Source organism: Pongo abelii, chromosome 7 (genome assembly GCF_028885655.2).
Source record: "Pongo abelii isolate AG06213 chromosome 7, NHGRI_mPonAbe1-v2.0_pri, whole genome shotgun sequence".
NCBI classification, from domain to species: Eukaryota; Metazoa; Chordata; class Mammalia; order Primates; family Hominidae; genus Pongo; species Pongo abelii.
This window is the reverse complement of record NC_071992.2, coordinates 27,061,736-27,084,833: the sequence shown is the minus strand read 5'-3', so window position 1 is coordinate 27,084,833 and position 23,098 is coordinate 27,061,736. Positions and strand designations below refer to the sequence as shown.

Here is a 23,098-nt window from a genome sequence, read left to right as displayed (position 1 = left end):
TCGGGAGGCGGAGATTGCAGTGAGCCAAGATCGAGCCACTGCATTCCAGCCTGGGCGACAGAGTGAGACTCTGTCTCCAAAAAATACAAAAAACAACAACAACACCAAAAAAAAAAGAAAGAAAGAAAGAAAGGATTCCTGAGTGGCTGAGAAGCTGAGCAGCATTTCTGAAGGCCTTGTGGAGCCAGGAGGACAAAAATTGAAGTCTTGGGACTTGCCAGTGAGTTGGCTGCAATTTTACACAACATAGAGTAAGACATAGCATGTTACTACAGATTAAGACAATGATAAAGGTTTAATACATAGGAATTAAAAGTTAGAAATATTTAACACAACAATTCTAAATCAGCAGGCACCTAAAAACAAGTCTCAGAATACATAAAGCAAACAGCTGACATCACCATAAAGAGACACAAACTACAATCATGGTGGAAGAGTTAACACAGTTCTATCAGTAACAGAAAAAGCAGGAAAAAAAAGTTAGCATATAGCAAACCTGAAAAATGACTCAGAAATTAGAACCTAATTATCATATATAGAACTTTGCCGCCAGGCATGGTGGCTCACACCTGTAATCCCAGCACTTGGGGAGGCCGAGATGGGGCTATCACCTGAGCTCGGGAGTTCAAGACCAGCCTGGCCAACATGGTGAAACCCCGGCTCTACTAAAAATACAAAAATTAGCAAGGCGTGATGACGTACACCTGTAATCTCAGCTACTCAGGAGGCTGAGGCATGAGAATCGCTTGAACCTGGGATGTGGAGGTTGCAGTGAGCTGAGATTGTGCCACTGCACTCCAGCCTGGATGACAGAGTGAGACTCCATCTCAAAAAAAAAGAAAAGAACTTTGCACCCAATGATCCTTAAATACACATTCTTTCCAAGCCCACATGGAAGAGTTAGAAAAATTAAACATATGCTTTTTACCTGCACAACGGGAAAATGTGCATCCATTGAGGCTAGACAAAGTGAATTAACCTGGCCTCCTGACAAAAGAGGTATGAGCTGATAAGACTGGAAGAGCTGTAGGCCAGGCATGGTGGCTCACACCTGTAATCCCAGCACTTTAGGAGGCCGAGGCGGGCGGATCGTGAGGTCAGGAGATTGAGACCATTCTGGGTAACACGGTGAAACCCCGTCTCTACTAAGAATACAAAAAATTAGCCGGGTGTGGTGGCGGGCGCCTGTAGTCCCAGCTACTCGGGAGGCTGAGGCAGGAGGATGGCGTGAACCCGGGAGGCAGAGTTTGCAGTGAGCTGAGATCGCGCCACTCCACTCCAGCCTGGGCGACAGAGCGAGACTCCATCTCAAAAAAAAATAATAATAATAAATAAATAAATAAAAGATTGGAAGAGCTGTGGTTTCCATAAGCAAAGGATTCTGGAAAAGATAAGGCGACTGCCCTAGTGTCTTGGACACTTTGAACTGATGCTTGGCTGGGCCTGAGATGGTGAGAATAAGCAGTAGACAGAGAAAGGGAAGAGTTTACATAGTCCTCTCTGTCTTCTCTCTGCCCCTGGGAGCTACATGATTACACCGAGTTGTGTCCAAGGGAAAAGGATAATGTGAAACCCCAGCCCTCTGCCAAAAACTAAAGGGAGGTGGCAGTAATAGCAGAGTCTTCCGTGCAACCATGCAGATAACTTAGCTTTTCGATGGCCAAATCCTGCTTTGTTTCCTTCTGCCTTCCCACTTCCTCTTTCTCATCCTGTGTCATCCCGTCCCACCCTAGGAACCTGCATGGGGTCCTAGCGGACCATCTCTGCCATTTCACCACAAGGGGTTTACATGGGGGCTAGACCCGGAAAATGCATGGTCCCTGTCAAATCTGCCTAACTTCCACCTCATTTGTACCCTAACCTTCTGAGAGAATAACTGGACCCTAAAGGTTGTTCTTGGTTTGGTCCTCAACTTCAGTGGCCTGGCTATGCTTTTGTTGTGCTCTGGAGGTTTGGATTAAAAATGTGGATATATGGAGGAAAACTTCTTCTAGGATTTAGAGAACCTGAGCTGAAGTTGGAAGCCTGCGGTGGAGTGGGTACAGACATGACCAATGCTTGGCAGACAAATAGGCAGTCCTGAGTACGACCCCACAGCCCACTAACAGGTTAACGGAACCATGGCCCTCGCCTGACCTAGTTGAAGGAAATATACCATCAGCCTTTCCGGACCTGCTGCAGTCATGACCTAATTTTCTAAAAGAATCTCAGCAACACCAGAAAGACTCTCCCTCATTTCTCCCCCAACCTGGGAACATTTAGTGCTGAACAGAAAGAGACCCTTAATCAGCAGTGCTTCCTTTGAGCTACTGCCAGCCCAACATCCCAAGTGTCTCCTCGCGAGCCAGCTCTGTCACTGATCCTTCTGTGCCCAAGTGGCCTGGCCACACCAGCACCCTTCACATACGCATGAGCTTTCACCCTGGCGTCTGTGCAAGATTGTGCTCATGTACTCAGCTGGCTGTTTTGAAATCACACTCTGTTCAAAACTGTGTCACCCAAGTACTTCCTGAATTTTTACTAGCACTGTTTCAGGAAGTCAAGCATGTTGATGTTTACTCTAAGTGCCTTTTTATTAAGTAATTTACACTGTTTTTCCCTTGCCCTCATCTGGCAGAAGGCCAGCCAGACTTACCCTCGTACATCTCCAGGATGTGAACTGTGTCACCGATCTGCAAGGAGAGCTCCACATCTTGAGAAGCATTGTAGTTATAGATCGCTGGAAATGAGAAATAAAAAAGGGAAATTAGAATGCATGTCACTTGGCTGGGCACGGTGGCTCACGCCTATAATCTCAGCACTTTGGGAGGGCGAGGCGGGTGGATCACGAGGTCAGGAGTTCAAGACCAGCCTGGCCAAAACGGTGAAACCCCATCTCTACTAAAAATACAAAAATCAGCTGGGCGTAGTGGCAGGCGCCTGTAATCTCAGCTACTTGGGAGGCTGAGGCAGGAGAACTGCTTGAACCCGGGCAGCACAGATTGCAGTGAGCTGAGATCACACCACTGCACGCCAGCCAGGGTGATAAAATAAGACTCCGTCTCAAAAAAAAAAAAAAAAAAAAAAAGAATGCATGTCACAGTGAACAATTCGGTCAACAAACAACTCTGTATTTAATAATTTCATGTGAATCGCCCACTGTAAAGCAGAGAATGGATCCTCATTTCCCCCATCCAACAAATACTGATCAGTTGCCTGCTACATATCACGAACTGTGTTAGAGACTAGTGATAGAGGGGCAAATCACATGGACATGGCCCCTGTCCCCAGGAAACTTAACAGTTGAGTGGAAGGAAGAAAGATATCAAATATATAATCACAGAAATAACTAGTTAAAGTTGTGATAAGTGTTAGGAAAGAAACAATCCGGTTACAATGAGAATATATTGTGGGATTCTGTTAGTCAGTCCCCTTGTTCATCAGACAACAGCCAGCCTGCAAGAACACAGAACTGATGATCTCTAGGACATAGATGAGCCATGTCCTGGCTTCCATGACACAGTATCTGATGGCAAAAGGCCACCTGTGAGGCCCATCCACCCTCCAGTGACAAACTGACACAGGGCACGGTGCAATGATGGTGCCTGGCCCCAGCCCAAGGAATCCTGGGCAACTGGGTTACCGCAGCACTTCCTAATCAAGGTGACCTCAGCCACCACAGTCTTTAGGGCTGGCAATGGCTGGGCCGGGTTGTGAAAAATGATAGACTAACTCGTAACTCAAAAAAAGAAGACAAACCAATTTTAAGACAGGCCAGAGCTTTGAAAAGATATTTTGCCAAAAATTATGTATGAATAGCTAACAGGCACATGAAGAGATGTTCGACACTATTAGTCATGGGAAAATACAAATTAAAACCACAGTGAGATACCACTCCACACCCACCAGAATGGCTATGATAAAGAAAAAAGAAAAGGCAGACAAATGGCAAGAATGTGGAGAAACTAGAACTCTCCTGCATTGCTGATAGGAATGTAAAATGATACAGCCCCTTCTGAAAACAGTTGGGGAACTTCTCAAAAAGTTAAACATAAATTTACCATAGGTCCTAGCAATCCATTCCTAGGTATCTACAAAGAGAAATGAAGCCATGTGTCTACATAAGAACCTTATGTGAATGTTCAGAGCTGCGGTGGTGGGCTGTAAAGGTGCCCCCCCCACCCCGCCAAAAGAAATCCACATCAAATCCCTGAACCTGTGTATGTTACCCTGTAAGGCAAAAGAATTGATTAAGTTAAGGATTTTTAAAAAATTATTCTTTAAGCTCTGGGATATATGTGCAGAACGTGAAGGTTTGTTACATAGGTATACACGTGCCATGGTGGTTTGCTGAACCCATCAACCCGTCATCTACATTAGGTATTTCTCCTAATGCTATCCCTCCCCTAGACCCCCATCCCCCGACAGGCCCCAGTGTGTGATGTTCTCCTCCCTGTGTCCTTGTGTTCTCACTGTTCAACTCCCACTTATGAGTGAGAACATGTGGTGTTTGGTTTTCTGTTCCTGTGTTACTTTGCTGAGAATGATGGTTTCCAGCTTCACCCATGTCCCTGCAAAGGACATGAACTCATCCTTTTTTATGGTTGCATAGTATTCCATGGTGTATATATGCCACATTTTCTTTATCCAGTCTATCATTGATGGGTAGTTGGGTTGGTTCCAAGTCTTTGCTATTGTGAGTAGTGCCACAATAAACATACATGTGCATGTGTCTTTATAGTAGCATGATTTATAATCCTTTGGGTATATACCCAGTAATGGGATTGCTGGATCAAATGGTATTTCCGGTTCTAGATCCTTGAGGAATCACCACACTGTTTTCCACAATGATTGAACCAGTTTACAGTCCCAAAAACAGTGTAAAAATGTTCCTATTTCCCCATGTCCTCTCCAGCATCTGTTGTTTCCTGACCTTTTTTTTTTGAGAAGGAGTCTCGTTCTGTTCCCCAGGCTGGAGTGCAGGGGAGTGATCTCGGCTCACTGCAACCTCCACCTCCCGAGTTCACACCATTCTCCTGCCTCAGCCTCCCCAGTAGCTGGGACTACAGGTGCCCGCCACCATGCCCGGCTAATTTTTTTTGTATTTTTAGTACAGATGGGGTTTCACCATGTTAGCCAGGATGGTCTTGATCTCCTAACCTCGTGATCCACCCGCCTCAGCCTCCCAAAGTGCTGGGATTACAGGCGTGAGCCACTGCGCCCGGCCTCCTGACTTTTTAATGATCGCCATTCTAACTGGCGTGAGATGGTATCTCATTGTGGTTTTTATTTGCATTTTTCTAATGACCAGTGATAAGGATTTTGAGAGGAGCTGTCTTCCCTGAATTATCAGGGTGGCCTTAAATGCAATCACATATATCTTTACAAGAGAGAAAGAGAGAGAGCTGAGAGACACACCGGAGAGAAGGCAATGTGCAGATGGAGGCTGAGATTGAACTGATGTGACCGCAAGTCAGAGAAGGCCAGTATCCACCAGAAGCTGGAAGAAGCAAGGAATGGAATCTCCCCAAGGGCCTCCGGAGGGAGCACAGCCCTGTTTGCACCTTGACTTCCTAACTCCCATCTCCAGAACTGTGAGAGAATAAACCCCCACTGTCTTGAGACATCAAGTGTATAATTTGTCACAGCAGCCACTGAAATCCACTACAGTAGCATTATTCACAATAGCCCCAAAAATGGAAATAATTTATTAACTGATGAAAGGATACATAAAGTATGGTATATCCATGCAATGGAATACTACACAGCAATGAAAAGAAATGGAATACAGACACATACTGCAACATGAATGAACCTCAAAACATTACAACTAAAGGAAAGAAGCCAGATGCAAAAGACCACATAGTTTATGATACCATTTATTCAAAATGTCCAGAATTAAGCAAATCTATAAAAGGCAATATAGGAGATTATTGGTTGCCTGGGGCTGTGAGGAGGGAATGGTGATTGACCACAAAAGGCCCTAAGGAGCTTCTTGGGGAGATGAAAACATCCTAAAACTGGGTTGTGGTGATATTTACACAACTCTGTAAATTTACTAAAAATCAGTAAATTATATGCTTAAAATGGGTAGATTTTATGGTATGTAAATTACACTTGACGGAAGCTGGTTTTTTTTTTTTTTTTAAGTAGATTTACTTCTTACCCTCACTTTACTGATGAGGGAACTACATCTTTCCAGGAAAAAAGAACCCCCTTAGAGATTCAGCTCTAGCCATGGACTTGACAAGCCAAGGAACCCATAAGGCTCCCATCTCTGTAGGCCTGATGAGGGGCCATCCACACTGATGAATGGATGGTCACTCAATCCATCAGTATATCCCACAGCGAAGAAAGGTGTCCTTGACATTGCCAGTGGCGGGTCTTCCCGGCTCTTCCCTGCTCTTCCCAGCTCTTCCCTGGGCCTGCAGTGCACCCTGCACCTGCAGCTTGGCTTACATCACAGTCAACCTATCAGTGAGCAGGAAGGAGCACACGTCCAGCCACCTGTTTTCCAGTGACCTCTCCTTGATGAAGGAAGTCATCCAGGTAGTGCTCTCCTGCACTCCTGGCACAGAAGCCTGGACAAAGTATGTTGGAATTTATTTTACTATTGAGCTTATGGACTAGGCTATGAATTCACAACCAGGATTGGCTGGTGACATAGGTTAGGAGAAATCGCACGCGATTCAGAAGTAGGAGTAATTCCCAATCTCTAGATCTTCTCATGGGTTCACTGGGCCACTGCTGCTATTCCACTGGAGTTCAACTCCTTCATTCGTCTGCTGGTTTACAGGAATGCTCTGCCTGCTAGTTTGGCAGACCTCACATCCTTGACATCTCCTAGTCCCTATTCATGGCCTTGTACTGAAATGGTCCCTGCCATTGGCCCCCTTCTCAGATGAAAACAGGAAGTAGTGAGGTCACTGAGTCACGATGAATTGTGTGATGACCATGCTTCACCTCTTCCTGGTTCCGGTCATTGGAAAAGTAAGCAGAAGTTCTCAAAGGCAGCACCTTGCACTGGAAGCTCCAAACACAAACACCTACCAAGGACTGCTGGAAACACACACACATACACACACACACACACACACACACACACACCAAAGACCGGTTTGCATAAACCTAGATCTCTAAGCCTGACCCAAAATTGTCCCAGCCCGTAATTATCTGTCTTTGTCTCCACTATCTGCAAAATTCCAACCTACTCTCCAGTGAAGACTCCTATGTTCTCTCCTAAATTCTGAGCTCAGTCCATGGTTTGTTTCTGCCTAGAACGAGGGCCTGTCTCGACTTTGTAACAATCCAAATCTCACCTCTGCAATGCAATTCAACAAATGGCTACTAGCTCCCGATTACCTGCGTGGATCTCTTTCTTTTCTGACATTCCACAACAATTTTCCCTTCCAGCGCACTTTGGGTTTTTAATCACAGACAATCTTGTATAATTGTCTGCCATCAATTAGAAGGAAATCCCTATGATTGGGGCCCTCATTACACATTACTTTTGTGTCTTTCTCATTACAAGGCACAGGCTTAGTCCCAAAGAAAGTACTCAAGGTATAATAATGATGTCAGAAAAGAATATATTTTAAAAACACATATTTTTATCCCTTCTATAAAATCCATCAAAAAGTTCAGTTATTCACCACTTCTTCCCCAAACTCAAACACACTTCTGCTTTCCTCCAGAGCAGAGGCTGTGGTTTCCCATCACTCAAGAAAGGGTTACTAAAATCACTTCTCCACCCATTTGGTTTATCACAAGAGAGAATCTGCCTCTCCAACCTAAGCTTTCAAAGAGATTCATGTTAGAAGCACATGCCTTCAACAATGCCTTTCACTGGAATGAAAAGTCACCACTTAGAGGGTGTTTGTACAATCTGCTTCATGTCTCTGGGCAGAAGCACAAACGAGATTTCCAATCACTGCCATCATCTATTCATTCTAACTCTTGGGTTTGGTAGTATGCCCTCCATATCTTAATATACCTCATATTTCCAGTGTATTTCATAGTTTACTTTCATATATATCTTAGTAATTGTATAGAGTGGATGCCAGGTGTCACATTATTTAATGGGGAAGCTGAGACTCAGAAGGGTTAAACCCAGCTTGCAAGCAGCAAAGCTATTATAAAGCTGGTCTGTTCGTCACATTTGACCAAGCCAGTCCATAATGGTGAAGATATGCCCTGGAATAGCCCAGAAACAAAGAGAAGAGCCTAGATTTCTCTCTTTAAATGACCATCCTACTTACCAAACCAAGCTTTCTCATGACACACATCAGTGACTGGTGATCACATTGTCCGCTAGTCTGATGCTATTTCAAGAATGAGAGTACAACTAATGCCCTTAGTGGGCCCACAGTTTCTTTCTAGAATACGAATAACTGTTATAGAGAAAGCTAGAGAAATGGGAAACCAAGAAAAACCTCAGGGTAAGCAAAACGGATTTAAGACTCAACTCTACCGCTTACACAATGCATGACCTTGAATGAGCTACTAAGCCTAGGCCTCAGTTTCTTATCTGTAAAACAGGATTGCCTTTAAAGAGCCCTCTGGCTCTAACGTCTTCTGATTCACAGAGTAATGAGAAGAGGCAAAAGAAACATGTGCCATTTTTGAACCGGCAGGCACCACCACAATCTCTTGTTTTGACTGAGGAAATTAAACAAGAACCGGGAGTTGCTGTACATACGTTGCCTCGCTGGCTGCCATGAACTGCATTGGGAAAGACAAATTGCTGGAATTCTTCCCTAAGCAACTTACTGTTTATAACAGGAAAATATAATTTTGCAGAGCCAAGTAGACAAGACAAAATAGTTTGCATTTTACTGAATCTTTGATTTGGCTCTTTCTTTTAAACCAGGCTTACATGAGAGAAGAGAACTGAAGTCCTGGGATTATGCAATAAGAAACCAACAGAACAGATTTACTGGCTGCAAACTGAGTGATCAGTTTTGACAATGAAAAGTCTGTAGGCTAGTAAGTAATAAATATTTCTTTTTCTTTTTCATGTTTATTTTTTATTTTTTTGAGACAGGGACTCACTCTATCAACCAGGCCAGAGTACAGTGGCACAATCATGGGTCACTGTAGCCTTGACCTCCCTAGGCTCTGGTGATCCTCCCGCCTCATCCCCTCAAGTACCTAGGACTACAGGCATGTGCCACCACACCTGGCTAATTTTTAAACTTTTTTTGTAGTGACAAAGTTTCACCATGTTAGACAGGCTGGTCTCGAACTCCTGAGCTCATGTGATCCACCCACTTTGGCCTCCCAAAGTGCTCAGATTACAGGCATGGGACATCCAGCCTGGCCAAGTAATGAATATTTCTAATGAATGAGATTATTACATGAATCCTCAAATTACAATCCCCTGAAGAATAGCTACATTATATTTTTTATTAGTCACTTGATAGAATCTACAAAAGAAAGATCCAGCAAACACAGAATGAGATACCAATTGGAGGCATATATCATTCATAATATTCCAAAGATGATTATGGCCAGGTGCACTGGCTTACGCCTGTAATCCCAGAACTTTGGGAGGCCGAGGCAGGTGGACAAGTTGAGGTCAGGAGTTCGAGACCAGCTTGGCCAACACGGTAAAACCCCGTCTCTACTAAAAATACCAAAAAAAAAAATTAGCTAGGTGTGGTGGCTCATGCCTGTAATCCCAGCTACTCAGAAGGCTGAGGCAGGAGAATCGCTTGAACCTGGGAGGCAGAGGTTGCAGTGAGCCGGCATCATATCACTGCACTCCAGCCTGGGCAACAGAGTGAGACTCTGTTTCAAAAAAAATTAAAAAAAAGATGGTTACAATTCTTCTTTTCCATTATGATCTTGATCTGCCTAGTTTCAGATATGCATTCTATAAAAACTAAAGAGGCACAACTCATCTTTGATCTTCATCTTGGCTTTCCTGCAATGATATCCAAGAAGGCCAAACAGATTTCATTTTAGGATGATAATTACAAGTAGGTTCCAAATCAGTCTTTCTACAATGAGATGACCATCACGCCACCTCTCTGCTCAGATTTATCCAGGACAGAGGCTATCAGGTTAGGACATCAGCTCTATTTCTCACCAACAGTACTCCATAAGAGCAGACTCTTACAGGATTCTTAACTTCATTTTTTAGATAGTTTAGGAGAAGAGAGGATTTCATAATCAATGCATTGATTACTATTTAGAAATCTCTATCTTGGCCGGGTGTGGTGGCTCATGTCTGTAATTCCAGCATTTTGGGAGGCCGAGGCAGGTGGCTCACTTGAGGCCAGGAGTTCAAGAAAAGCCTGGCCAACATGGTAAAACCCAGTCTCTACTAAAAATATAAAAATTAGACAGGCATGGCAGCACGCACCTGTTATCCTAGCTACTCGGGAGGCTGAGGCATAAGAATCGCTTGAATCCAGGTGGTGGAGGTTGCAGTGAGCTGAGATCATGCCACTGCACTCCAGCCTGCACGACAGTAAGACTCTGTTTCAAAAAAAAAAAGAAAGAAAAGAAAAGAAAAAAATCTCTATCTTAAAGATTATATATATTTGTGAAGGGAATAGATAAATATCTTGAACTGAAGGGATATTTCTCAGATATAAACTCAAATATTGTTTCTTGATTGCCTCACTGGCAGCAAGTGATGACTTAGAAGCCACATCATTTACATGAATATGAGATTAAATTTACATGACATGCTACAGCAAGAAAGCAGAAACAAGGCAATTCGAAATTACAGAACAAAGGCCCAGCACAGTGGCTCACGCCTGTAATCCCAGCATTTCGGGAGGCTGAGTGGGAGGATTGCTTTACCTCAGGAGTTCAAGACCAGCCGGGGCAACATAGGGAGACCCTGTCTCAAAAAATAATAAAAATTAGCCAGGCATAATGGTGTGTGCCTATGGTCCCAGCTACCCGAGAGGGTTAGGTGGGAGGATCGCTTGAGCCCAGGAGGTTGAGGTTACAGTGAGCTGAGATTGTAGCAGTCGAGGCTACAGTGAGCTGAGATTGTACCACTGCACTACCTAGGCGACAGAGCAAGACCCTGTCTCAAACAAACAAACAAACAAAAACAAAATTACAGAACAAAAAGTCTATGGTGTATAATCATGAGGAGTTTTTTTCCCACAGCTTCCTCATCTGAAAAAGGGAGGCAACAGTACATTCTTCCTATGGTTTTGTGAGGCCCAAAAAGGAGAATTTGTGCAGGGCCAGAATGATGACTAACACCTGGCAGACAGTGAGTAAAGAGCAGTCTCCTCCCCTCCACTCCTTCCCCTTTCTCGTGGTGTCCAGCTTCCCATTCAGGGCATGGTGACACCTACATCCTCAAAGGTGGACACTACCCCCTCATCAATAAACAAGTGGGAGTCGGTCAATGAAAACAGTGAATCAGGAAGGACTGGAGAGGTCACACAACAAATCAGCCTCACTGGTCCTTCCAAGGCAATGGTTGATGGACAACGAAATGCAGATGTCTTTGATTAGAGCTAAGCCATTTTATTGCAGGCCGCTAAATACAGAGCTCCTTTAAGAAACAGCACCAGGCGCAGGGAGTATTTTAATACATTCACCATTTCTTGCTGCCCCTTCCAAGCATTTCTGCAACAATTCAATGAGGAACCAGGGTATTATCCAGAACACTAAAGATGGCCTCAGTCATGTACTCACCACAGGACCCTCAGGCTGTATATAATATCAAAGGTACACATGCTAAGGTTATTCATGCCTATAGTTCTATTAGCCTCCATTTTCCTCAATGAATATCTTCCTTATTAAGCAAAATAGGAAAAAGTAAAACAGAAAAAAATCCGACAGCAACTATTGCAGTCTTTAATGATGAAGGAAAATAGCTCACTACCCAGCCCAGAACATCTTTTCCAAAGCAAATAAAGTCTCCTTATCAGGTTCTTCTTGGTACACATCCTTATTAAACAAAAAGTGAACAGATCTAAGATTAAGACGGTCACATCTAAGACTCTGTTGAGCTAAGACTCTGTTACAGACAGAAATCATCACTGACGAATAGAGAATCTGAAGATAAATGCCAGAGGTTACTGTGGAATCTAGAAAAAGCATTTTTAAATGATAGTTGAGGATGTCACCGATTATCTTCTCCATATGTACAAGAATGAGACAAACACATTTCACTGAGAAAAGTAATGATCCCCAACCAGGCTACAAAAGTCATTACTTTGATAATATCAACCTAAAAAATGCAAGTACAATAGCAGCTTCCAGCCCTGGGCCAGTCTGAGGACAAGCTCTGGCCTGACTCCTTTAACCTCTGAATCCTACTCAGGAGGATTTTAGAACTGAATCTCAACTTCCTGGGTATTTATACACGCCAGAATCACACCCTACTGAAATTGCAGTGAGGAAACGGAAGAATAGGACATGTGTACATACGTGTGTGTGTGAAGTTCAAAGTGACAGACCTGATGTGATTATTTCACATTGCATGTCTGCATCAAGACATCTCGTGTACCCCATAAATATATACACCTACTATGTACTTATAAAAATTAAAAATAAAACAAAATTTTTTAAAAAGTGAAGCACTAAAAAATATCTAGAATTTTAAAAAAGAAAGAAAAGTGATAGACCAAGGTGAACAAAATTATAGCTGTGCCATTGAAGATATTTTCCATAGTGTGGCCAAAAAACTACCATCCTGGACTCTAGGGCAGGTGATTCAATCTTTGCAGGCTTCTGTTCCCTCATCAGTAAAGTGAGCTGGTGTTTTACCTAACTCTTCTGGTTAAGAATAAAATGAGAAAAAACAAAAACAAGCAACTATTGGTTATTGGTTATGTCTTTGGAACCAAGATCTTGCAGCATCAAAGACAAGTACACAATCAAAAAAGTTAACTGATTCTGGGACGACGTGGGTTGGAAATATCAGTTTGAATTTGGGATTTGTTTTCTACCTAAAAAACACATATTTCAATCCTACTTGTCGCCCAGGTGGACCAGGGAACCAACCCATCAGGGACCAGATGAATTATCCTGCTTTAAGCATTAAAAACTAGGCAAAATTTATATGACACGTTGGTTTTCAGACACTGAACAGCAGGCAGTGCAGGGAGTGATACCTGAGAGGAGAGAAACAGATGAGTGAAGTCTACACCTGCCTGCACTTACTGCTTGAACAGGGTTTCCAGGCTATTGTGCAGGCAGCCAGTGGTCCCTCTGAGACCAGGAAAGAGAGTGGAGAATTCAGGGGGGTCAAGGTGGCTAGAATGTGCAGGGCAGAGAACCAGAGAGAAGAGGGCTGCTCAGAGAGAGTGCTAGAGATGTGTAGAAGGTTCCTCAAGTCTTTAGCTGAGTACTCGTCAGTGCATGCATGTGAAAATACCCGAGGCTAAGAAAAAAATCACTGGAAAAGAGCAAGAGGCATTGTTCCCAACCCACACACATGGATGAGAACAGCTTACAGATCCCACAACCAGAGTAGAGAAAGCTTGGAATATGAGGGTACTGGGCTGAGAGATCAGACGGGTACTGAGTACTCGGTAGTGCAGTGTTACAGACTGAATGTTTGTCTCCTGTACCCCTAAATGTTTATGTTGAAATCTACGCCCATAGTATTAGGTATTAGGAGGTGGGCTTTTGGGAGGTAATTAAGTCATGAGGGTGGAGCTCTCATGAATGGGATTAGTGCCCTTATAAAAGACCCCAGAGAGCTCACTTGCCCTTTTTGTACCATGCAAGGACACAGTGATAAGTTGGCAGTCTGCAACCCAGAAGGTGGCCCTCACCAGAACCTGACAATGCTGGAACCTTGGCCTTGGACTTTGAGCTGCCAAAACTGTGAGAAATATATTTCTGTTGTTTACTAGCCACCCGGTCTATGAGACTTTGTTATAGCATCCCAAATAGACTTAGACATGTAGCCAAAATGGCCCCAGAATAAAGGCTGTGTTGGTCCTGCATAACAAAGCTAAAATGCAAACCTTGAATGTGTTTTCCAATAACTAGCTCAGCCTTGTTCTGCATTGCATTGCATCTGCATTGCAGAACAAGACTCAAACTCCCAAGAGGATTAAATTCATGTCTGACATCTGGTTCAAGATTACCAAATAGCCAGAGAAGAAGAAAAATATTACTCATAGGTAGGAGAAAAAAGACTTTTAGAAAAAGACCCAGAAATGACAGATCAGGCAACAGAACAAGTCCCAAGTAATTTAAAAGGATGCAAATCATACAAAGCATTTTCTTTGACTACAATAGAATTGAATTACCAATTAGTATCAGAAAGATACTTAGGAACTCTCAAAATATTTGAAAACTAAACACACACCTCTAAATAACCCAAGGAACATTCCAATATCAACATTACCCAACATATTATGATGAAAAAAGGAAAAAAATATGATCATCTTAATAGACATAGAAAAGACATTTGGTAAAATCTGATATCTCTTCATAATAAAAGCTTGTCAGCAAAGTAGAAAAAAACATCCATGATACACATCTAGCAAACACCATAATGAACTGTTAAATATTAAATGTGCTCCTCTAATACCAGGTACAAGGCAAGGATATCTGCTTGAATCACTCTATTTCACATTTTAAGGGTGGGTCTAGCTAGTTCAATAAGGCAAGAAAAAGAAATAAAAGGCATATTAATTAGAAAGGATAATATAAAATTGTGTTTATGAGCAAATACCATGATTATCTATATAGAAAATCTTAAGGCATTTGCAAAAACAAAGTTACTACAACTAATACGTGAGTTTTTAGGGAGGTTTCAGGGCCTAATTTTTTGGTCAATGTATAAGAATCCATTGTATTTCTCTATACTACAACAAACAATATGAAATTGCTTGGTTGTGATAAAAAGTGCATTTCTTCCCATGAAGTGCAGGTGTAGTAATCTGAAGACTAAGCCCCAGAGAAATACTTGCACAAGTGTACCAGGAAATATGTACAAGAAAGTTCACAGAAGCATGGTGTGTGATAGCCCTTTGAAAAGAGAATCACCCCTAACGTCCATGGAAAGGAAAACGGAGAAATAGATTATGGCATATTCAGATATAGAATTCTATATGGCAGGGAAAATAAGTGCATGCATGACACTAACAGAATGTAGAGCGAATTAAAAAATTACAGAAAAATATACACAGGAAGATGCCTTTAGATATAATACCAAATCTTACAAAACTAAGTGAATTGAATTTGCATATACATATGTGTATGGATGATAAAACTACAGAAAAAAAAAGGAGGAAATGAAACACACTAACCTGAGGGTATGTTTACATCCAGGGTGGGGCCAAGGTGTCAGACAATTAGGGAAGAGCATGAGTATAGGATTAATATACTTAGAATCATGTTGTTTGCAATTCATTTGACAGGGATATGTAGGTACTTTTACTACTGTTTTTCTTCATACTCTTCGCAAATGGTGTAAATTTATTTATTTATTTATTTATTTTTGAGATGGAGTCTCACATCATCACCCAGGCTAGAGTGCAGTGGCGCCATCTTGGCTCACTGCAACCTCCCCTTCCCAGGTTCAAGTGATTCTCCTGCCTCAGCCTCCCAAGTAACTGGGGTTACAGGCATGCACCACCACGCCTGGCAAATTTTTGTATTTTTAGTACAGACAGGGTTTCACCTTGTTGGCCAGGCTGGTCTCAAACTCCTGGGCTCAAGCAATCCTCCCACTTCGGCCTCCCAAAGTGCTGGGGTTACAGGCATGAGTCACCATGCCCAGCCTGGTATAAATATACTTTATGCATTCAATGTTTAATTAAAACAACAAAAACCAGTTAGACAGATACTTATATATGTATGCAGGAGAGGATCATAATGACAAAAGGAAACCTGTTTACATAACTGATGGCACGTTAACACAAACCTACATATAGGTATTATTCCAGTGGTTTGCAACGTTTAGCACACATCAGAATTATGTGAGAGGCTTGCTCCAACCCAGGTTGCGAGGTCCTAAACCTAGTTTCTGATTCAGTAGGTTGGGAATATGGCACAAGAATGTGTGTTTGTAGCACATTCCCAGATACCACTGGTGCTCCTGGTTCAGAGATGACATTGCAAAACCCCTGCATTACTATATGTGAGCCTCATGCAAACCAGCAGAGAAGAAAGAGCTCATGGTCCTCGTTTTACAGATAAAGAAACATAATCTCTGAGAGATTAAGAGGTCTGCAGTATTACATAATATTTAATCACACCAGCTCGGGACTCAGACTGTTTATGTCCAACCCTGGCTCTATACTTGCTGATTCTTATTGAAGGTAATTCTAGATCCAATTGCAGTTTTCACTTACAAGAAAACTATGACCTGAATAAAGTAGCTTGCTTAAAATCGTAGAGAATTAGAAGCAGTCTAGGACGAGCAAGCTGGAACCATTTTTCTCAAGGGCCACATTAGTGATCTTTATAATAAATTTTACCCTGTATTAAATTATACCTTTAAAGTAAACAATAAAAACAGTGGAGGAATAAAAACAAATGACCAAGTACCTTTTATGCAATGAAGGAATGATAATCAATCAATCAAATAAACAAATGAAACATTCAGGTCTATGAATTATTATATATGAATATATCACAGGGTTAGAATGACCCTTTGATATATTTTCCTTCTTCATATATATAAGCAACCAAATAAAATTTTCTTTTTGAGATACAATTAGTTGCAATCAATTCAAAGCAAAGATATGAAAAATTCTTTTCAATCTCATTTCTTCTTCCAGTCTGAAGAAAGGTAAATCAGTATTTCTAAGACTTAATTTTAGAAGAAATGAAAACTTAAATTCACCTGAACTGCACTTTTTTTTTTGATATGGAGTCTAGCTTTGTCGCCCAGGCCGGAGTGCAGTAGCAGGATCTCAGCTCACTGCAACCTCTGCCTCCCAGGTTCAAGAGGTTCTCCTTCCTCACCTCCAGAGTATCTGGGATTACAGGTGACCACCACCATGCCCAACTAATTTTTGTATTTTTAGTAGAGATGGGGTTTCACTATGTTGGTCAGGCTAGTCTCAAACTCCTAACCTCAGATGATCTGCCTGCCTTGGCCTTCCAAAGTGCTGTAATTACAGACGTGAGCCACCGCACCTGGCTCCAAGCAATTTGTTTAAGTCAAGAAACGTATGTGTGGCATTCTTTCTGGTTCCTGCATCTGTGACTTTTTGTTGCCTTCAAGTTCAACTGAGTTTAAAATTCTTGCATCACAATTTTTTTTTTTTCGTAGACATGAGGTCTTACTACATTGCCCAGACTGGTCTTGAACTCCTGGGCTCAAGTGATCCTCCCGTCTTGGCCTCCCCAAGTGCTGGGATTACAAGTGTGAGACACTGTGCCCAGCTCACAATTTTTTTTTGTTTAAAAGATTGAAAGAAGAACCAAGAAAATAGATACACATCATGTTCCTGTAAGAAAAAAAGTAATCTTACAAAGAGTTCAATTCTCTAAATAAAACACAGACTAAATTAAATTCTAATTGAAATAAAAAAGGTTTTTAGAAAATGACACAAAAATGGTAATAAAATGTATCTGGAAGAATAAACGTGAAAAAAGTTAAAAAATAGCTTAAAATAGCTTGAAAATGAAAAATTAAAGGGAGACCTGCCTCAACATATTTATGTCAGGTTACCACTGCCACGGCAACGCATGGAAGTTACTGCCCCTTCCCATGGCAACAACCCAAAGACACAGAAGCTACAACCCTTTTTCTAGAAATTACTGCATACTCTGCCCCTTAGTCTGTCTATAACTCAAAGTGGTATAAATATGACTGTAGAACCAGAGCTGCCACAGTGGGCACACTGCCTACGGGGTAGCCACAAGGAACAGTCCCTCTGCCACTGCTGTACACTGCCACTTCTATCAAAGTTACTGTTTAACACCACTGGCTCACCCTTGAATTCCATCCTAAGTGAAGCCAAGAACCCTCCCAGGTTAAGCCCCAATTTGGGGACACATCTGCCCTGCATGATGGGTATTAAATTAGACAGTTACTGATAAAATTGCCATAACTTTTCCTAAGTGGAACAAAACTATGCTGAAATATCTTAGTATATTATGTTCTATTTTCATTAAATAATTAAATGTGTGTTTCAAAAACACAGAAAATGGCCAGGCATGGTGGCGCACACCTGTAATCCCAGCACTTTGGGAGGCCAAGGCAGGTGGATCGCTTGAGCCCAGGAGTTTGAGACCAGCCTGAGCAACAGGGCAAACCTCCATCTCTACAAAAAGTTAGCCAGGTGTGGTGGTGCATGTCTGTGGTCCCAGCTACTCAGGAGGCTGAGGTGGGAGGATCACTGGAGCCTGGCAGGTGGAGGCTGCAGTAGGCCATGATCCTGCCACTGCACTCCAGCCTGGGTGCCAGAGTGAGACCTTGCCTCAAAAAAACAAACAACAACAACAACAACAAAAAAAAAGCACAGAAAAACATCTTCATGTCCATACTACAAATTATTAATGGATGCTTAGAAAACCAGAGAAAGTATTATCTAATACTTTATAGTTTGCTTGACAAAGATAAGGATATATCTTTATTCATAAAACACAATGAGACATACAAATACATACACACACCAGATTATATGTGGTAGATTTAAATAGGATTAGAACCTGACTTGGACTTTTTAAAATAACTGAACAAATGGTTTAAAAGGTCATAAGAAGGAAAAAGTATCTGAGAGTTGACAACATTTTGAGAAGGGAAAAATGGCAAGGGATTTTGCTTTCAAGACATTAGAACTTTCTATAAGGTTTACATACCCAAAGCAATCTAGCACTGACACAGAAATAAAAAAATAAATCAATGGAATCAAATAAGAAAATATCCAAAATGCATATAATTATGTACTTTAATTTAGTGGGACAAATGATTTAATAAACAGCATGGGTATAATTGCCTATTTGCCTGAAAAAAGAAATTAGACTCCCTATCTTTTATCACATCCAAAAAAATGCAAGTAATAAATTTATAAAAGCTACTCAGCTTCCTAACTATATGTTTGAAAGATCACAGCAAGCCATTTTCCACCTGCAGATTACAGTACCTGGCCCTCGTGGGAGGTCGGCAGTCAGGCTTCTCACGAAATGTGGTGTGAACGTGAGCTGCTCCGGACTTTTTGGAAAATAATCTGGCACTACTCTTGACCTAGCAATACTTTTTGAAATTCAGCAGGAGTCAGAACCACCACAATAAAATCGTAATATGAATAAGGCTGTTTATTGCAACACTGCAGTGGCAACAAACCCGGAAATAACCTGAAGGTTCAGAAAAAGGAAACGTGAAATAAATCATGGTACACACATCCCATAGATAATTAATTAGTCACCTTTTCAAGGAAAGTGAGTCAGATCTATATTTGCTGACCTGGAAAGATGACCATGGTATGGATTTAAAACATGGGGGAGCCGGGCGCGGTGGCTCACGCCTGTAATCCCAGCACTTTGGCAGGCCAAGGCGGGCGGATCATGAGGTCAGCAGATCGAGACCATCCTGGCTAACAGAGTGAAACCCCATCTCTACTAAAAATACAAAAAATTAGCCGGGCGTGGTGGTGGGTGCCTGTAGCCCCAGTTATTCTGGAGGCTGAGGCAGGAGAATGGCGTGAACCCGGGAGGTGGAGCTTGCAGTGAGCCGAGATGGCGCCACTGCCCTCCAGCCTGAGCGACAGAGAGAGACTCCGTCTCAAAAAATCAAAATTAAAATTAAAATTAAAAAAAAAAAAACATGGGTAATGCCAGGCATGGTGGCTTGCGCCTGTAATCCCAGGCCTAGACGGGAAGATCACCTGAGGTCAGGAGTTTGAGACCAGCCTGGCCAACATGGCGAAACCCCGTCTCTAATAAAAATAGAAAAAATTAGCTAGGCGTGGTGGCACGAGCTTGTAATCCCAGCTACTCAGGAGGCTGAGGCAAGAAAATCACTTGAACCTGGGAGGAGGAGGTTGCAGTGAGCCGAGATCATGCCACCTGCACTCCAGCCTGGGTGACAAGAGTGAGACTCTGTCCAAAAAAAAAGGTGGGGGAGAAGGAAGTTGCTGACTAATGTATGTAATATGATCCTTCAAAAAATTATTTTAAAAGTAAACAGGAAGCAAAAAGCAGCCTATACACACATTTGGCACATATAAGCATTAAGACTAGTGTGGAGGATACATACTCCCCTCTTTTTAAATTTTATTTTACTTTTTTCTTAATTTATTTTTATGTCTATCTCTGTTTTAACTGATAAACAGATTCAATTTTTCTTGTTTTATTTTACCTGCTAAATGACTTCAGTATTTTTTCTTAACTTTTAATTGTTGTAAAATAAACATAGCATAACATTTACCATCTTAAAACATTTTCAATTGTACAGTTCAGTAGCGTTAAGTATATTCACACTGTAATGAAACCAACCTGCAGAACTCTTTCATCTTGCAAAACTGTAACTCTATACTCATTCAGCAATAACTCCCCATTCACTCTCCAGACTCCCACCCTCTGGTAACTCCCTTTTCACTTTCGGTCTCTATAAATCTGACTCCTCTAGGGACCTCATATAAGTAGAATCACACAGTGTCTTTTTGTGTCTGGCTTATTTCACTTAGCATAACGTCCTCAAGGTTCATCCATGTTGTAGCATGTGTCAGAATTTCCTTTTTTTTTTTTTTTTTTTTTTTGAGACAGAGTCTCGCTCTGTCGCCCAGGCTGGGGTGCAGCGGCGCGATCTCGGCTCACTGCAAGCTCCGCCTCCCGGGTTCACGCCATTCTCCTGCCTCAGCCTATGGAGTAGCTGGGACTACAGGCGCCCGCCACCGCGCCTGGCTAATTTTTTGTATTTTTAGTAGAGACGGGGATTTCACCGTTGTTAGCCAGGATGGTCTCAATCTCTTTACCTCGTGATCCGCCCGCCTCGGCCTCCCAAAGTGCTAGGATTACGGGCGTGAGCCACCACGGCAGAATTTCCTTCCTTTTTAAGGCTGAATAATATTCCTTTGTATGTTCAGACCACATTTTATTTCTCCATTCATCTGTACACAATTTTGTTGCTTCCATGTTTTGCTATGGTGAATGGTGCTGCTATGAACATGGGTGTACAAATATCTCCTCCAGACCCTGCTTTCAATTCTTTTGGATATACCCAGAAGTGGAATTGCTGGATCACATGGTAATTCTATCTTTAATTTTTGGAGGATCTACCAGTGTTTTCCATAGGGGCTGCACCATTTTACATTCCCACCAGGAGAGCATAAGAGTTCCAATTTCTCCACATCCTGGATGACCATTTATTTTGGTTTTTGCTTTTCGTTTTTGATAACAGCCATTCTAATGGATGTGAGGTGATATTTCATTGTGGTTTTGATTTGCATTTCCATACTGCTTAGTGGTGCTGAGAATCTTTTCATATGCTTGTGTCCATTTACACATCTTCTTTGGAGAAACGTCTTTTCAAGTTTTTTGCCCATTTGTTAATTGAGTTATGAGGTTTTTTGATGGTTAAGCTGTAGAGCAGATGACTTTCTTAACATCAGTCTCCTGAGAAGGGTGCCAGGGTGGCCCATAGCAGAGGTGGGGCCAATGAACACAGTAACTTTTTCTTTATACATTTCTGTATTATTTGATTTGTTATAAAACACATGGGGGATGCCTTTCTGGCTGTTTTTATATCTAATGTGTTATAGGAAGAAAATATGATGCCATGTCTTTCAATGCAGAGAAGAGCCTCAGGCCAACCTCTACAATTTGCAGTCCATCTTCCCTCAACCGTATCTATTTTAAATGAAAGTTTCTCTCCCCTAGTTGAAGTGTTCTTACTTCATTTGTACCTTTTCCAACAACAAGTTAGTAAGATTCAGAGTGACACACTTCCTTGCACTTTTTCTCATGGATATAAGAATGTCCATAATATATGCCACATAGTGAAAAGGAGATATTTGTTTACACACAGAAATGACAAAGAAGATTAAGGCCGGGAGCTGTGGCTCATGCCTGTAATCCCAGCACTTTGGGAGGCCAAGGTGGGCAGACCACTTGAGGCCAGGAGATCGAGACCAGCCTGGCCAACATGGTGAAACCACATCTCTACTAAAAATATATAAATTAGCTGGGTGTGGTGGTGCCCGGCTGTAGTCTCAGCTACTCGGGCAGTTGAGGCAGGAAAATCACTTGAACTCGGGAGGCGGAGGTTGCAGTGAGCCAAGATCACACCACTGTGGTCTAGCCTGGGCAAGACAGCAAGACTCTGTCTCAGAAAAAGAAAACAAAAAACAAAAACAAAGATTTGGAACTCAAGGATAGTATATAAACGTGGAAAACATGAAAAAAGGATAAAGTTAAAAATGCCTCATTCATTCATTCAACAAATATTAACTGAGTGCAACTTAGCCTTGTTCTCCTTGTTGGAGATATAGCAGTAAATAAAACAGAGAAATTGGAGGTGATAAGTGCTGTACAAAATAGTACAAAGCGTGGTCAGGGAAACTGTCTGTTATGATGAGCCTCAGTTTTGACAGGTCATGAATTCAATGCTTCATCCATAAAGTACAGGGTCTTGCTGTTTAACAGAAATTTAATCTTAGAGAGATTTTAATAAAATTAAATAATCATCTACCCCAAAGGGCCCAAATCCATCTTAACAAGTAAATGTGTAATCAATATATTTGTTACAAAAGTAAGTTACTTCTCTTGACAATAATAGCAAATCATTCTTATCACTCGCTCTTATTTCATTTTTTATGCCCATTGTTGGTTGTATTAAAAATCATGGCCAGTCCCAGAAGCAGTGGCTCACACCTATAATTCCAGCATGTTAGGAGGCCAAGACAGGAGGATCACTTGAGGACAGGAGTTGGAGACCAGGCTGAGCAGCAGAGCGAGACCTCATCTCTACAGATAATTAAAAAATTAGCTGAGCGTGGTGGCCCACGCCTGTAGTCCCAGATACTCAAGAGGCTGAGGTAGAAAGATCACTTAACCTGGGGCAGTCAAGGCTGCAGTGAGCTGTGATTGTGCCACTTTATGCCAGCCCGGATGACAGAGCAAAAACCTGTCTATTAATAAATAAATAAAGCATTCTGGCTGGATGCGGTAGCTTGTGTCTATAATCCCAGCACTTTGGGAGGCCAAGGTGGGAGGATAACTTGAG

The 23,098-nt window shown here is 42.0% G+C and overlaps 1 protein-coding gene across 4 annotated transcripts in view; it reads right to left on the bottom strand.

Annotated features, from left to right (window-relative positions):
* DOCK5 (dedicator of cytokinesis 5) overlaps positions 1-23,098 on the bottom strand; it is a 243,927-nt gene that overhangs the window by 182,667 nt on the left and 38,162 nt on the right. For all 4 annotated transcript variants that reach the window (XR_002915986.3, XM_024250911.3, XM_024250913.3 and 1 more), the window contains exon 2: positions 2,636-2,719. Coding sequence is in view for 3 of the 4 variants with exons in the window: in XM_024250911.3 (XP_024106679.3) it covers positions 2,636-2,719 (84 nt within the window). In the remaining variant the exon portion in view is untranslated. The remainder of the gene's footprint in view (positions 1-2,635; positions 2,720-23,098) is intronic.